Raw genomic sequence first — 17,623 nt, forward strand, 5'->3', positions numbered from 1 at the left:
AAAACCAAAATCTAGTAGGATTCAGGGCACTTCCTAGCCCACGAAACGAGATCCAGTAGGATCTCCAGAACTTCCAGAACTTCAAAACGAGATCCAGGAGGATCCAGATCTAAATACCAAGATCCACTAAGATCCAGGTCAATTCCAGACCTAAAAACCAAGATCCAGTAAGATCCAGGTCACTTCCAGGCCAAAAAAACAAGATCCATATATATCTTCCACAAATTTAAGAACTTCATCCCTTAACGGATTTTCATAATTCAAACCTCATAACGGTCAAAAAAAATTCAAACATTATTCAGTAAACACTGTTAAAACATCGAAAAACATTGAAGAACACTGGAAAACAATGAAAAAACGTGTTGTTGTTTTTGTTATTGTTGTATATGAAAATGAAAAATTGTTAATTATAGCATTTATGTGTTGATTTGAAACTTCTAAATGACCGATAACCCAATAACTCGATGGAACTGAACTATTAAAACAACTATTTGAAAAAAATTTCAAAAATGCGCTAAAAAGTTCCTTATTCTGTAACGTAATAAAAGAATGACCTTATCATATTCACACAAAATTTTTTTATGCTTTCACATAGTGCACATTTTATTATTATAATAACACTATTTTGACATACATAATATAAGGTTCAATACGCCCTCTTTATTAAATGCTTATTTCATTTGAATCGAACCGCATATTTGTATTTTTAAGGAAATTTATTTTCTAAACGAATTCATGAAAAAATTTATTTTAACACTTCTGTTCTAGTAAAAAGAATTTAATTACTTATTTTAATATGTTTCAAAAGGACATTGGAATTTCTTCAATAGTTTCAAATGTCCATGATTCTATTGATTCATTTCGCTTATTTGATTAAAGAGTAATAATGATAAATAAATCATTTACTATGTCTACATTACATTTTTAAGTATTAACAAGCACAAATTAAATTCATATGTTATTTATTTATGTTCAAATATCAATAGTGAACTAGAAAGAATTATTGAAATTTTCTAGCATCTCTGTAACTGGGATAACTTGCTGAATTTATTGGATTCAAAATAAATGTTCCGAGTCTTCCTTTTTTTTGCAAAAGCTCCTATTAGTCATTCATTACACGGTTTTATTTTTAATTTGATTATATGAATTTCGTCGAAACCTTATTTACCTATTAAATATACAGTAATTAGTAAACTATTAATTTCAAGATATGAAATAAATATAACTTGCCTTTTGTTCTTGCAGAGCCATAAATGTTCAAGACATTCAGTAGCTGTGGCTCGTTTGGTTGGATCATAATGCAGCATTGGTTTTAGAAACGATTCGAATTCAACTGCTTGTTCTAGACTCCATTCATATTTTTCTGTCAATACATCAACGAGAGCCCAAGGTTTAAGTCCCGTTATATTACGAAGTTCGCCACGCTTCGTAAACAGAGCATGTGATAATCTACCAGCTAGAGCTATCTCTCTTGGAATTGGTCCTAACAACTCTATGATATGTGCAAGATGATCGTCATCTATAATCATATAATCTAAATATTATATACAATTCATTTAAAATTGACATTATATCATGTACCTCTATCGTAATTGTCTCCTGCATGAGGCTCAAATAAATAATCACCAGTTGCTAATTCAAATGCCATGCAAGCTGTGCTCCAAATATCAGCAGACGTATCATATCCTGCTCCAATAATAACTTCAAGAGAGCGGTATTGACGAGTTTGAATATCTAAAAGATAGGTAAAAATATTAACAAAAAGGTTTGTTAAAACAGGATGTAAAGAATATATAGCTTAGATTTCAATACGGTACCTTCTGTAAAATGTTTATCAACCCAGCATGCATTGCCCAAATCTGCTATTTTTACTTCAAAATCACAGATATCAAAAGCTGGATCCAAATTAAGTTGATCGGAGTTTTCCTTCAACAAGCCTGAATTCTGTATAGATGGCATTCCTTCATTAATTCCATTTTGCTTCATTATTATTGTTTCTTTATTTAGTTGTTGAGTCGGTGAAATAGTTATACTTTTCATTTTGATACTATCTTCATTTACATTCTCATTCGAGTTTTCATCATTATTCCTAATTTGTTTTTTTTCCGAATTTTCACTAGCTTTCACAGATGATGTCTCTATGTCAAGTTTAGATCCATTTATAATAGCTATAGATGAAATTTCTTCATCTAAAGATTCCTCAATAATACAAGCACTTGTACTGACACTAGATGATGCCTCGTTACTATTTGAATGATCGCCGTCAACACCGCATGAACTCTTATACTTTTTTTCATTTTCTTGTTGTAAATGCTCCATACGTAGTCGTATTAATTCATTTTGTAATTTCGCTTTCTTTTTTAATTTCTTTTTTTTTGTTTTACTCAACTTACCTGTTGTTAATTGCTGTTGAAATTCTTCAGGGGCCGTACTTATCAATGAACTAGGAAGTTTAGTTCCATTTGAAATCATTTCTGTAGCCTCGTTTGCTATTTTGCTGACATATATTTCGTCCACACATAGCAATACGTTTTCGGGTTTAATATCAGTATGAATAATTTGGCATTTTGAATGAAGATAATCTAAACCTTCTAAAACTTGACGAATAATTGTCCTGACATTCTCATATGGTATTCCTCGATATTGTGATTTAATAATAAGTTTTAGCAAATTATGGCCAAGAACCTCGAACACCATGCAAACATGTGTTCCATTCACGCCAGTTATTTTGAAGTCATTTAGCAGCTGTACTGTTTTATTTCGTTTGGGATCTGAAGGATCAGTATCTCTAACTGCCTTTAATATTTTAATCTCATCTTTAGCAGTTTCTGTGAAATTTGTAGCAGATTTGACAATTTTTAGGGCAACATATCGTTTATCTTCAAAATCAAAGCACAACCAAACAGTTGAAAAATGTCCCCAACCAATTTTTCGAATAACATGGTATCGTTGCAAAAAAAGGTCACCTATTTTTACTGGATGATACCCACCACGTCTATAATCTTCCCTAGATTCCTGCTCTTCTTCTTCGCTTGTAAAACCTCCGGCATTTTCTTCGTCCGCTGGATCCTCAATTGAATAATTTTTTTCATTTTCATTATGACGACCAAAAGATTCATTCGACGAGCTATTAGATGGAATATGGTTTGCAGGTTGTTTTTTAACTAGTGGTTGCTGTTGTTTATTTTTAGTGCTTGTAGAAGATTCATTTTCAGATGGTTTTGCAAGTATCCGATCTTTAATTTTTTGATTTGATTTTTTACCTCTCTTTTTTTTTGCTTGTACCGTTTTTACGTGTTTATTTATGCTCGAATTCATTTCCACTGAAGCAAGTTCTAACAAACAAATAAATTAATAACTATTAAGGAAAGTTAATGACAATTTTAATGGATAAAAAAATCATAACTACTCACATTTTTTTTACTTTGAATATCAAGCGAAATTCTTCTGTTCTTAAAAAAATATATGATTCTTTTACAAATGTTACGAAAGTATAGATAACTTTTCCAATAATTTGATAAGAAAAGTCTTTAATTCATAAAAAATTTAATTAAATGACAATTTTCACAAATATGTAATTTATTTTATTTTTTGTTCGTAAAAAATTACAAAAGTCTTCCTGTTTGATCCAGTGAAAAAAGCGCATTTTTTTGACGCAGCGATCAATATTTTATAAAAATAAATTTTAATTCATTAGTTGCATTGTTCAATTTACGTATATTGCTTTCATTATTTATAAAGTATGTATATATAATTTGATTAATTAAGGAGATTTAATGTGTTAACTTTATATATATATATATGTATATATGTATATACCTTTATATGAATATATACGAAAGTTAAAATTAAAATTTTAGCTGCTCAAAAATTTAAAATTATAGAGGCAGTGAAAAATTTGTGCAGATTACACTGTGCTATTAAATTGATAATTGAGAAATTTTTTAGCTCTAGACGGTAGAAAGCTTTTCGATCAAGCGACCGAACGAAAAAATTATTAAGTGTTCCCAAAGTGAAATATAATGCTCACATTTAGCTAAATGAGTTCACGAATACACAACATAAAAATCTAGTATTTTTTTTATTTTAGCTGATTTTTAAAACTTTTTTTAAAAAGGTACCATAAAAATGCATTTTGTTCGTTCGGTCGGCTGAAGATAAAAACTTTTATCTAGACATTGTAGAAATCACAGAATTATTTCAAACAAATAAATAAAGTTTCAATAACTAAAATAGAACTTAATTCTTTTTCCGAGGTAAGATTATTCGAGATATGAGCGATTCTTCAGGATTTCCTACAAAATTTTTTTAAATTCATACGGAAATCAATACAATAGAAGTCCTGAGAAGTTTTAATCCCAAATACCCTAAATGAGTAGTAGTAAAGTATGGTGACTTGGAATTAACTGGATATGGCTTTGTTGGTCTGAAAGTGACTTGGATCCTACTGGATCTTGTTTTTAGGTCTTGAAGTGACCTGGATCTTGTTTTTAGGTATGAAAGTGATTTGGGTCCTCCTGATTCTTGTTTTTAGCGCATTTTTGAAATTTTTTTCAAAAAGGTAGCTTAATAAGACACTTTGTTCGTTCGTTCGTTCGTTCGGTCGGCTGGAACGCGAGATCTCGAAAACTAGACATCGTAGAGAGCTCTGGTTTGTTTTAATAGCTTCGTTCTATCAAGTTATTGGGTTATCGGTCATTTAGAAGTTTCAAATCAACGCATAAATACTATAATTAACAGTTTTTCATTTTCATATACAACAACAACAAAAACAACACGTTTTTTCATTGTTTTACAGTGTTCTTCAATGTTTTTCGATGTTTTATCAGTGTTTGCTGAACAACGTTTGAATTTTCAACGCTTAAGTCCCTCGATCAATAACACGAGGACTTTTGTAATTTTTTAGGTCTAAAAGTGGCCTGGATCATACTGGAACTCGTTTTGTACGCTAAAAAGTGACTTATTAATGAATTACTGATCGCTAAACAAAAATGCGCTTAAGTCCTTCAATCAATAACACGAGGACTTTTGTAATTTTGTAAGTAATGAAAACTAAAATTATCTATTTATATATAAAATAATATATAAAATTATCTATTATATACAATTTCTGAACGTTTCATATTTTACCAAACCGAATATAACGGCATTCGAAAATTTTCAATACTGGTATTTCGGTTTTTGAATCATACCTGTATACCGGTATTTTGATACCGAACCTAGCAAAACTCTAGTTGTAATAAATGTTAATAAAATTTTATCATGCTATAAAATAAATAATAAAATAAAAGACAATGGCGTATCCTAGCAGAAAATTGTCGAACCCTATTGTTGTGTAATATGGGTGATTCTCTAGATAAGTCAAATTCGTTTAATTCGTGTCTCAAAAACTACAAAATTTGCTTCATAAAAAAAATTACTTTAACCTATTAAACAAATTAACAAATTGTTAATTTCGTTAAAATATTAATTATAATATCTCAATCTGTCTTTATTTTGTTTACACTGTTAAAAATTTTTGTATCGAAAAATATTGCACTTTATCTGTAGATTTAACGTTAGTCTATGATTCCTGCAAAAACATAAAATCAAAAAATAAATTTTCTCATGGATTAGGAAAAAAGTTTCTCGGAATCAATAAAATTTCAATTTTTCTCTTTAATTAAAGATTTTTGCAGCGTTTAAAGAGCAACAAACGATAGTTTTACTCGAAATATCAAGTCAACCATAGTGACAAGTAGAATAAAGTGCAAAAAACTCATGCTAAAAGTCGGAATTTGATATTTTGATTCCGAGAATCCGCGTAAAAATTGAAATATTTAATTAAATAAAGCATGACGGTAAAAAATAATTGTACCATGCTACGGACATTTCAGTGTCGAAAAAAGTCGACAATTTTTAAAAAAACTCGACTTGTGTCGAATTTGTAATTTTTTTGCATATTTTTGTCTATTTCAACATAATTAATCATTTAAATTAGCTAAATATTGATCTACAAACAAGAATTGTTCAATTAAACCTTGTTATTCATAAGTCAAATTCGTCTAATTCGTGTCTCAAAAACTAAAATATTTGCTTCAAAAAACATTACGGTTAACTTATTGAAATTCAAACTAAAAATTGTTAATTTCGTGTCTATAATGAATTGTACATAATAAAGATCTTAATCTGTATTATTTTGTAAAGTGGAGCTATAAAATTCCTAGATTAAAAGAAAAATTAATTCAATTTTCTCGTGGAATTTTGGAAAAAATTTCTCGGAAAAGAAACACTTTAATTTACAATTTTTTCTTTAATTAAGGCTTTTTCAGCGTTTAAAGAGCAACAAACGATAGTTTTAGGTGTAATACACTCGAAATACAACTCAACCATAGTTTACAAGCAGAATAAAGTGCATAAAATTCATGTTGAAAGTCGGAATTTGAATTTTGATTCCGAAAACCGGCATAAAAATTGAAATATTTAATTAAATAAAGCATGACGGTAAAAAATAATTGTACATAAATAAAGATCTGCACAAATCCCGTAAGTGTTTATAAAGAATGAAGCTATAAAATTGCCAGATTATGAGAAAAATTAATTCAAAGTCGAAAATTTCTACAAAAATTTATCAAAGAAACACCCTTATTCAATAAAAATTAACTGAAAATATTGAAAATTTGACGGTTATTTTGAAATTCAAACGAAAAATAACGGCTAATTTCGACATGTCCATAGCATGAATTGTACATAAATAAAGATCTGCAAAAATCCCGTAAGTGTATATAAAGAATGGAGCTATAAAATTGCCAGATTATGAGAAAAATTAATTCAAAGTCGAAAATTTTGAAAAAATTTATCCAAAGAAACACCCATATAAGACATTATGACATTCTTTATAAGAGCTCTTGTTCTGTATAAATCTCTAAACCAGACAATTAAGAACACATACTCCTACCTATTTAAATCTTGGGTAAAAGAATTCTTCTTTGAAGAATATTATGATGCTAATGAATTAAATTAACGAAACAATCTACAATATGTTGCATATCAAATTTAAGAAATATTGTAATACAGCATATGGCTACATACAATAAGATGAAATAAATAATAATAAAAAAAAACTGTGACTTTAAAAGCGTGGGATGAAATTGTCTTACCTATAACATCTTGCAATTTTTTTCTTCAGCTATTACGACTTAATAGGTTTGATAACAATCTAAATCCCATGCTACGGACATTTCAGTGTCGAAAAAAGTCGACATTTATGAAAAAAAGTCGACTTGTGTCGAATTTAGAATTTTTTGCATATTTTTGTTTAATTTCAACATTATTAATCATCTATTTTAGCTAGAGATTGATCTACATACAAGAATTGTTCAATTAAACCTTGTTAATCAATGAAAATTAACTAAAATTTGTGAAAATTTGACGGTTATTTTGAAATTCAAACGAAAAAATAACGACCTTTTTCGACATGTCCGTAGCATGCTAAATCCTATGAAATTTTTACCGTATTGTAACACAGTTCATTATGCGTAAAATTTTTTAGCGCATTTTAAAATTTTTTTCAAAAAGATAGCTTAATAAATCACTTTGTTCGTTCGGCTGACGTTAAAAACTGTTTAGCTAGACATCGTAGAGAGCTGGGAATGGTTTTAAAAGATCAGTTCCATAAAGTTATAATAATAATAATTATAAATTTATTACCGAAGGTATTTGATTAACAATATAATATATATATATATAATTCTGATATTTCTTTTACTAATTATAAGCTTTCGAGATTTTGAATATTTATAGTTATTATAATATTTGTATTTGACACGAAACTTTAAAAAATTCTGAGAAACTTCAAGTTCTTCTATTCGGGAGCTTCATTGTAGCACTTTAGCATCGACGATGTATTGCCCAAAAGCACCTTCGAGAAGGTGATTTATGGTTTTAATACTCGCGTATACAGGAAAATTACCTGGCGTACAACACCCTGGTAAATAAACAATCAGTGGGCAATCGAACCAAACCCTTCATTAAAGACTGAAATTAAAAATATTGCATCATACAAAATTATTATTCATATTTCTATTTCTAAAATTATTACAAATTTTAACAAAATGAGGTAAAATTCATTTAAAATGCTGAAAATATTACCGCTAGACTTTTTATGGTATGGTGTAAATATATCTGCATTGGATTTCTAGCCAATATACAAAATTTTTATATGTTTTTAAATGAAATTATCAAAAACGTGACAAAAAACATTCAACAAAATTTTTATTTAAAAGTTTTCTCTAGTAAGTAGAGTTGTCAATTATTTGGGTTTCTACTGTTTGTACAAATACAAAATATTTTGAAAAGAACGGAAATATCATGTAGAAGTAATAGTTATCCCTAGTCATCTTAAATAGCTTTTAGTTTTTACTCAAAAATTTATAATTATTTTAAAATGACTAAAAAAGTGTAAAAGAGCAATTCTCTGGATCGATGGAATTTTTAAAAAGTGCATTCTAATTCTTTTTCTACTTGTTTATTCAAATTTTAAAAAACCGTTGAAATTTTTAGTCATAAAATGTCATGATGTTTAATTTATTTTGTTGCAAATAATAAAAAAATATTCTATTTATAACTATTAAATTGAAATAAAGACATTAAACGAGTATTTTATACGTTAAAAATTTCCAACGGTTTTTTGAAACTTAAATTTTTATGTGGCAGATTTACCCTGTTAAAGCGTTTTTGACGCTCCGTGACCAACAGTTTTTTTCCGGAGAATTGGTTTTTCTCATTAATTAAAGAACTAAGCATTTATTTTTCGGCGGAATATGATAGAACTGAAATAAATCTATCATTTGGTTTGGGTTTAATCCTGTTAAAATTCGATTTTAATGGTAAATTTTTGATTCTCCGTAACTGAATTCCATTTTTGGTCACGGAGCAACGCACCGAAGAATCGAAATATCTCAAGAAATAGGCAAATTAAGGCTTAATAAGTTAATTTAGGTGATAGAAAATGGAAAAATACAACAAATAAGCTCAAAACACGACAAGCTATAGAGTAATAATGCATTTAAAAATCCATTTTAAAGTTGATTTTTGGCGATATCCCCTGTGGAGAATTGCTCAAAAACAGTAAATTGCTCTTCCGTTATATAAGTAGACAGTTTCGACTTAAACCACACTGAGAAGGTCCCATATACCAAATGGGAGTATTTTAGGATTGACATAAATAAATCAATTTTCTGATTAAGTGTGATTTTCTGGTTGCTCTTCTGTTTTTCAAGATCCTAAAATATGAAAATTTCCTTAAATCACTTTATCATTTACCTATCTCAAGAAAATTGTACTGGATCATCAAATTCTTATCTTGATAGGTTCAAATTATTTGGTTAAAAAAAAAACAATTACAGTGGACCCAAATAGTTCTAAATTACACTAAATATTGGTATTTGTGACAACCCTACTAGTAAGGTTACAAAATTTAACCAAGTAAACTTTTTGTTAAATAATTCTTCAAAATCAACATAACAGTAGATGATCATGAATTAATTCAAATATTTGATCTCGTTCGAATTTTTTTCTGACTTGTAGGCGGTTTTGTCTAAAAATAAAATATTGCTTAAAATATTATTTCAATTCGCTAGTAGCAATTACTGTTTCATAACATACCTTTGGTAAACTTTCTTGTATTGTCATATTTGATGGAAGTGTAGCTGATATAGAAACTGGTCTTTGGATTGAATCATATAAATTCTTTTCCTGACTTCCAGCTCTACTTGCGCTTCCAGAACGTTTAAACATACCAGAAATTCTTTCTTTAAAATCTTTTTTGTTTTGACGAACATCCCCTGCCAGGCTAATATCTGAATCTGATAATTGGTGCTGTTTAAAAAATAAAATCCCTATATAAATCCATTTTGCTTAGGCATAATTCAAGCTTACTGATATGTCACTTTCTGTTCCTCGTGTGCTTTTAGTCAGACTTCTTAATTTCCCCATAATTCCTTTTTTTTTCTTTCTTCTATTTGGCATATCACTTTGAGTTGATCCTACTGATATACGAGAATCAATACTTGAATCTCCTCGTCTTATGCCATATTCAGAGTCAATCGATTGTACGGATGACATCGATCCAACATCGCTATCCTTCCATATTTGTTGTTGGTGTTCATTTTGCATTGATTGGTCTAAAGACAAACTTTTTCTGTATAAGTTGTTTTGAGTCGATTTGCTTAATCTTGCAATAGGTCTATTAGAATTTACTTCAAAACCATTTTCGTGCTCTTGTGATGCAGCTCGTCTCATCCCACTTCTTCTTATCTTTTCCCTTTCTTTTTCTTCGTCATATAATCGCTGATTATTTCTAAGATCTTCTGATGCAGCTGCTAATTTCGCTAATACTGTTGAAATGTTTGTAGTTGAATTTGGCGTAGGAGATGGACTTCTACTTTTACTTCTACGAGGAGGGTTTGGAATGGATAAAGACTGCAATAAAATATATATTTTTTAAAAAAAATCTTATCAATGACTTAATAAACAAACATTTTTTTACCGTTTGAGAAGTTAGTTGAGCATCTTTTGGTGTACTTTGTAAATTTGGGGCAATCTTTATTAGCTCATCAACAGTTTGCAATAGAAAAACCACTTTTTTTTCAGCAATAAAGTCATATTTTTTTTTGCTATTCAAATCACGCTCCCTTTCATATCGATCTCGATCACGTCGAATTTTTTCATTAGCCGTTCTTAACTTTGCATGGGCGTCTCTTAATTCAAGTAAATCACTCTGTAATTCTGAAATTTTTCTTCGCCCTTCTTCAAGTTCTTCTTCAGTAGACTTTTTAACTTGTTCGATTTTACGACGTGACTCTAAACGTTCCTTATCACGTTCTCTTTCAACTTCAAATAATGTTTGTCGTAAATCTCTAGCCAATGTTGCCGTTTCTGAAAGTAGTCTCTGTTGTTCTTCTCTTTCTTTTTGCCAAGATAACTCTAATCTTGTTTTAGTACCAGGAACTTTTGATTTTCCTAAAATTCTTTCTTCTTCATATTCATTAAGTTTTGATTGCATTTCCGATATTTTTATTTCAAAAGCACTTTTTTCTGAAATTATTTCTGTCTTTAATTTACTTGCGTCTAATCTTGATTCACTAAGTTCGTCCTCCAAATATCCAATCTGTTGTTCAAGGGCATTTATTTTAGATTTGTCATCTTCATCTCCACTTGAGGTTGATACATAACTTTTGCGATTTTGCTTCAACTCACTAATATTTCGCTGAGCGGCTTCTAATAACTGTTTAAAAGAATCTTTATCTTTTTTAAATCGTTCACATTGCCGATGCACTGATGTTAATTCATTTTGGAGAGTATTTAACTGTGTTTCATAACGCAGTCTTGTACTGGCGACTTCAGCTTTAACAGCCATTTCTGATGCTTCTAATCTGTTAAAAATAAAAAATTACTAAAGCTCATAACATTTTGTAAATTTCAGTAAATTTTAACAAACATGACAGAGGATGACAGAGAAAACTTAGTATATAAAAGTTTTAAAATTTATTGAAAAATCCCAATACCGATAATTGAAGTTCAGGCAAAAATACTGTCTTAAGGCTAAAAACTAATAAATAATGGATAAATATGAATTTAATTTGTTAAGTTTAACACGGAATTTGGTAATAGGATGATTCACATTTTTTCACAAAAAATGATTTTTCTTTCAATTTGCTTACTATATCACTACTTTTACAGCCCTATATTATGTATTTACCTATTCACTCGTTATAAGTTGTTTGAACACTTCTATATACTTTAATTAAGGAAATATTTCCATTTTTATATCCGTTACTTATACTGTTTTTTTTTTGGAATTTGTTGTTTTTGACATCATTTAATCGATGGTTCCTTAGTTAATGCGTCTTAAATTGTGCTGCTTAATACTCAGAATATAGATATTAAGCTAAAAAATTTAATTATTCTCAATGATCAAAAAAAGTATATATAAGTAAAGAAATTCCTAATCCGTGTGAAAACAAATTTTTATACTCAAAATTTTAACTTAAGTGAGTAAATAAAGATGTTTATTTGATCTTCTTGGAGTGCTAACTAAATTAAATGTCATTTTAGAAATAATTAAATTTTAAAGAACGCGGATTATTCAAGTAAAAATTTTCAAAATTCAACCAATCTGTGGAATTACCCAATAAACGAGTGTATAAGATATTTTGGACAATGTTTCTTCAAAACATTTTTCCAGCGTTTCATTTAAGAGAAAAATTTGAAAATCTACAAAAAAAATTAAAATTATACAATGTTTATATCATAGTGTGGCCGTCTCAAATTCGAATTCTTCGACATTTGATTGTCGAAGAAATTCGAACTAAACTTATTTTAAAATATAAATTTACGTTATGAAGAAAAGTATAAGTAACGGTCAAAAAATTTGAACTTTATCGACAAAATAATTATCATGCTACCCTGAATTTACGTTATAAGCCACTACCCGTTACTAAGCCACAGGCTTAGTAAAGAAATTTGACTGAAAAAAATTTTTGGATTCTTTAATAAGCCACTACCAAAATGCCATTAATTAAACTAGATAAAATAATTTAATTTTTTTCAAATGATATATTTAGACATTAACAATCAGTTAGGACCAGAAAACACTTAATAATTTTTAAAATTTCCATGAAAATTTTGAATTTTCTTCATTTGCTTACATTTCTTTACTAAGCCACTACTCGTTATTAAGCCTTTTTTTGAGATTTTGAAAACTTTTTTCTTCCGATAAGCCACTGGCTTATAACGTAAATTCAGGGTACGGACATTTCAGTGTCGAAAAAAGTCGACATTTTTGAAATCAGTCGACTTTGTGTCGAATTTGGAATTTTTTGCATAATTTCGTCTTATTTTAACAGTATTAATCATCTATTTAAGCTAAAGATTCATCTATGAATAAGAAATGTTCAATTAAACTTTGTTATTTAATGAAAATTCACTAAAATTAGTAAAAATTTGGCGGTTATTTTGAAATTCAAACGAAAAATAACGGGTAATTTCGACATGTCCGTAGCATGATATTATTTATGAAAAAAATTAACAGTCGTTTTTGAGAAAGCCACACTCTGGTTTATATTTTTCCAAACTAAAAATATCGGTATTCGAACATCTTCAATACTGGTATTTCGGTTACTGAATCATACCGGTATTGAAATTTGTTAATGATAAAAAAGTCGAAACATAAATTAAAATCTCTATTGTATTACTTTGATTTCAGTTTCCTGAGCTCGTTTTCAAGCGTTGTATTGTGATCATTCAAAGTTCTTTGTGCTTTATTAATTCTTTCGAAATCTTCAAGTTTCCTTTTTATATCATCATTTTCTTTCCGAGCATTTGAAAGCTGATCTATGACCATTTCATGTTGTTTGAATATTTTATCATATTCTGCCTTCATATCCTCTAGTTTGACCTTTAATCGTGTTTTTTCTATTTCATACGATGCCGTCGTTATTTTTGATAGTGAAGAATGTTCGTTTTCAGTTAATTTTCTTTCCAAAACGGCAATTTTTCTCTTTAATTCATCCTTTTCTGCTTTTTCTAATGCATCTTGTGTCTCAAGTATTTTTATTTTATTTGCCAATGATTTTATTTCGTTTTGAAGTTTCTCTTTTTCAGTGGTCAATTGAGCCTTAATAAGTACATGTTCCTCTTCTAATAATTCATATTGTCCTTTGAGCTCCGCACATTTTTTCGATTCGATTGATAAGCTTTCTTCTAGATCATGCTTTTCATTTTGGATTTCTTGAAATCTTTTTGAAGACATCTCTGTTTTTATTTTGTCATTTAGTTCACCAATTTCTTTTTTCATATTGCTTATTGTCGTTTCTGAGCTTTTTCTGATATGCTGTAAAGAATGTATAATTATTACATACAATTTTGTTAAAGGACAAACATACAGAAAAAACGTATTTTCATGAAAACTGTTATTTTAGGATAAAATTTATTTAGCTTATAATCAACTTCCTTGTTTGCTGAATATTTTGCTGAAGAAATTAACGTGTGAAAAGTTATGATCTTTGAAAGTTTTGAAGAATGAAATTGCCCCAAAAATTAGATTCTTTACCCTAGCATTAAGTAATCTTACCTAATAAGGCAAAATTAACAAAAAATAGCGTCAATCGATTGCAAAACAAATTCACGAAAATTTGGAATATTTACTTAATTTATGATGTAAGCATCATTTTATCGTGCCTAATAATTGAATTATGTGATTTGATGATGTTAAAATTATGTTTTGAATGAGAACTTCGTCAAAAAAAAATTGACAGTGTCAAATTAGTTTTTGGTGTAAAATTTAACGAATTTTTCCGAATTTAAAAAAATTAACAAATTTTTTCAGTTCGTGTTTTCTGCGAATTTGCTCTCGGTGATTCCACCGATGAATTTTTTCACAAAAATTGATTTTTCTCTTAATTTACTCACTTTTCTTTACGTTTAATGCCCTATATTATGTATTTACCTATTTACTATCATTATATGTCATCTAGTACCTTTAATACACTTTAATTCAGGAAATATTTCTATTTTTATGCCCGTTACTTATACTTTTTGTTTTGGAATTTGTTGTTTGAAATGATGTCAAAACCAAAATTAGGACTATTTAAACACTTTTAAAGCTTCTTTGGTGGTCTAATCGATGGTTCCTTATCTAATACATCTTATGTTGTGCTTATTAGGGCTCAAAACCAAGCTATAAAGCTAAAATTATTAAAAATTCTCATTGTTGAAAAAAAGTATAAGTAACGAAATTCCCAATCCGCGTGAAAACAAATTTTTAAAATCAAAATTATAACTTAATTAAAAGCAATTGCTTTGATTAGAATGCTGTTTATGATATTAAGTGAGTAAATAAAGATGCTTATCTGGTATTCTTGAAGTGTCAACTGAATTAAATGTCATTTTGGAAATGATTAAATTTTAAAGAACACGGATATTCAAATAAAAATTTTCTCAATTCAACTAATCTGTAATTAATGATTTTTAGGAGTCCAGATTAAAATAACGATTTTCAGAAATTCGAAACCTCATTATTTTTACAAAATACTCTTTTTTGCGAATGACTCATTTTTGGGTGTTTCTTTGGATAAATTTTTTCAAAATTTTTGACTTTGAATTAATTTTTCTCATAATCTGGCAATTTTATAGCTCCATTCTTTATATACACTTTCGGGATTTGTGCAGATCTTTATTTCTGTATAGTTACTTTTTACCGTCATGATTTATTTAATTAAAATATTAAATATTTTAATTTTTATGCCGGTTTCTCGGAATCAAAATATCAAATTCCGACTTTCAACATGAATTTTATGCACTTTATTCTACTTGTCACTATGGTTGAGTTGATATTTCGAGTGTATTTCACCTAAAACTATCGTTTGTTGCTCTTTAAACGCTTCAAAAATCTTTAATTAAAGAGAAAAATTGAAATTTTATTGATTCCGAGAAACTTTTTTCCTAATCCGTGAGAAAATTCATTTTTTGATTTTATGTTTTTGGAGGAGTTATAGACTAACAATACAAAATAAAGACAGATTGAGATATAATAATTAATATTAGAACGAAATTAACAGTTAGTTAATTCGTTTAATAAGCTAAAGTAATGTTTTTTTATGAAGCAAATTTTGTAGTTTTTGAGACACGAATTAGACGAATTTGACTTATACACAATGATCTTTTTTTTTTATTTACAATGATCTAGAATCGAAAAAAATGTTCTCAAATTAAAAGTGCGGTATTTTCTAAAACTAACATGAAATTTTTAAAAACGAGATGACCGTTATTTTTATTATCAGGAAATTTGCAATTTTCTCGATGTTTTAAGCGTTTCTTTTAAACATTGCAAATATATTGGCAATATAGAGTCATTTAATGAAAAAATTATTGGTAAACAACGTTAATTAACGTAAGGGAATTATAAATTTTACCATAAAATATTTCGTAGAAATTTTTAGGAAAGGAAATTTCGTGGAAACTTTGAAACTATATATCTCATTAATGGGCGAATTTGGCATCTTAGTATTAAGATCACATCAACATTAAAGCTCAAACTATGTGTTCTTCCTAGTTTTGTTTGTCTCCCGTTGTATCTTAATAAGTTATTTGAGTTTTTAAAATGCAAATTTTCTGAATTTTCAGAGCTAATTTTCGAGCATTTTTACTATTATATGCTATGATTTTATCATTTAATATTATACTAAAGATAATATTAAAGACGAAGATCTTTTAGAAAGAAGTAAAATATGTCTTATTCATAGAAAAATTTATGAATTAAAATTTAGCAGAAATTGTAAACAAAAAATTTGTAAGATTCAAATTTAATTTATTTAAGTTAGACAGCGATTTGAAGATTTATATTTAGATCAGACATAGTTACCAATATCATCTTTAACAAGGCTTAAAAAAGGTCAAGTTTGTTTTCCATGAAAAAAATCAATTTCTGAACATTTTTTTCGATTCTAGATCATTGTAAATAAAAAAAAAGATCATTGTGTTATCCTGAGAATCACCCTTTTACGAAAAAATTTGTTCTTCATTCATCTAAATTTTGTATAAGTATCATTTTTTGAAAAACCGTTAATTTACCAACAAATTTTTTGATAAATTTCTTCGTACAAAACAATATTTATATATGTGGTCATACAGACAAACTTCGCCCCAAAATCGCCCCAAACAAAACTAACACCATCACAATTTTCCATTGTTCTCCGTGTAAAATACACTTAATAGTGTTGGTAATTTTCAAAAATTTAACGGTCACTTTTTTGTATGACCACCCCAATATATATATATATATATGTGGTCATACGAAAAAGTGACCGTTAAATTTTTGAAAATTACCAACACTATTATGTGTATTTTACACGGAGAACAATGGAAAATTGTGATAGTGTTAGTTTTGTTTGGGGCGATTTTGGGGCGAAATTTGTCTGTATGACCACATATATAAATATTGGACCACATATATATATATTGGTACAAAAGTTCAAAAATGAACAAATATGCATGGACCTTCAACGATCAATGATCGTGATCGATGTGATCGAGATCGACAAAATCGTTCAAAGATCGATCGATCGAGCGATCGAATCGATCACATTTTTTTTTTGATCGATCGATCAATCGATCAATCGATCATTCGATCACAAAATGGAAAAAATGATCGATGATCGATCGATCATTGAACGATAATGATCGATCGATCTCGATTCTGATCTTCGATCAGAAAGTAAAAAAAGTGATCGAATGATCGAAGATCGATCGATTAACGGATTTTCAAAATTTGAAATTTACACTGAATTTGTATGAAGAGAAATTTTTCGTAAAAATGAGTCGTTGGAAAATCATGGACTCGATTTTTTGATTTCTATACAAATTGTAAAGAATTTTTTGCGGGGAAATATTAAAATTTGCAAAACCGTTAGAAAGTTTGAATCCTCCTAAACCGTTATAAGAAAGATTTAATTTTGCTGCATATTTTTTCGATAAACCTATTGGATCATGTTTTGATGATCTAGAAGTAAACTGGATATTACTAGATCTTATTTTTTTAGATCTGGAAGTGACTTGGATCTCACTGGATCTTTTTTTTTAGATC

General features: G+C 28.5%; 2 protein-coding genes across 6 annotated transcripts in view; both read right to left on the reverse strand.

Moving 5' to 3' along the window:
* Positions 1-591: 591 nt before the first annotated feature.
* LOC139090508 (SRSF protein kinase 3-like) lies at positions 592-7,359 on the reverse strand. Of its 4 annotated transcripts, none has more exons than XM_070640227.1 (5): positions 7,140-7,359; positions 1,818-3,335; positions 1,582-1,734; positions 1,231-1,519; positions 592-1,168 (listed from the first exon to the last, which is right to left on the reverse strand). In XM_070640227.1, exons 2-5 carry the CDS (start codon positions 3,316-3,318, stop codon positions 1,165-1,167), a joined length of 1,947 nt encoding a protein of 648 aa, XP_070496328.1. In that variant the 5' UTR covers positions 3,319-3,335; positions 7,140-7,359; the 3' UTR covers positions 592-1,164. The 4 variants fall into 4 exon arrangements, with proteins under 4 accessions (XP_070496328.1, XP_070496329.1, XP_070496326.1 ...); XM_070640228.1 differs by lacking the exon at positions 7,140-7,359 and adding an exon at positions 5,193-5,379; XM_070640225.1 differs by lacking the exon at positions 7,140-7,359 and adding an exon at positions 3,414-3,767.
* An 834-nt stretch (positions 7,360-8,193) lies between these two features.
* Positions 8,194-17,623, reverse strand: part of LOC139090506 (early endosome antigen 1) — a 30,013-nt gene continuing 20,583 nt past the window's right edge. For both annotated transcript variants that reach the window (XM_070640223.1, XM_070640222.1), the window contains exons 12-16: positions 13,236-13,873; positions 10,529-11,414; positions 9,919-10,461; positions 9,646-9,858; positions 8,194-9,577 (exon numbers count right to left, since the gene is read on the reverse strand). In XM_070640223.1, the coding sequence (XP_070496324.1) occupies positions 9,527-9,577; positions 9,646-9,858; positions 9,919-10,461; positions 10,529-11,414; positions 13,236-13,873 (2,331 nt within the window). In that variant the 3' untranslated portion in view covers positions 8,194-9,526. The remainder of the gene's footprint in view (positions 9,578-9,645; positions 9,859-9,918; positions 10,462-10,528; positions 11,415-13,235; positions 13,874-17,623) is intronic.

Source organism: Chironomus tepperi, unplaced genomic scaffold (assembly GCF_022539635.2).
Source record: "Chironomus tepperi strain 1889 unplaced genomic scaffold, CSIRO-AGI_Ctep_v1 contig_219, whole genome shotgun sequence".
In the NCBI taxonomy this organism is placed as follows: domain Eukaryota; kingdom Metazoa; phylum Arthropoda; class Insecta; order Diptera; family Chironomidae; genus Chironomus; species Chironomus tepperi.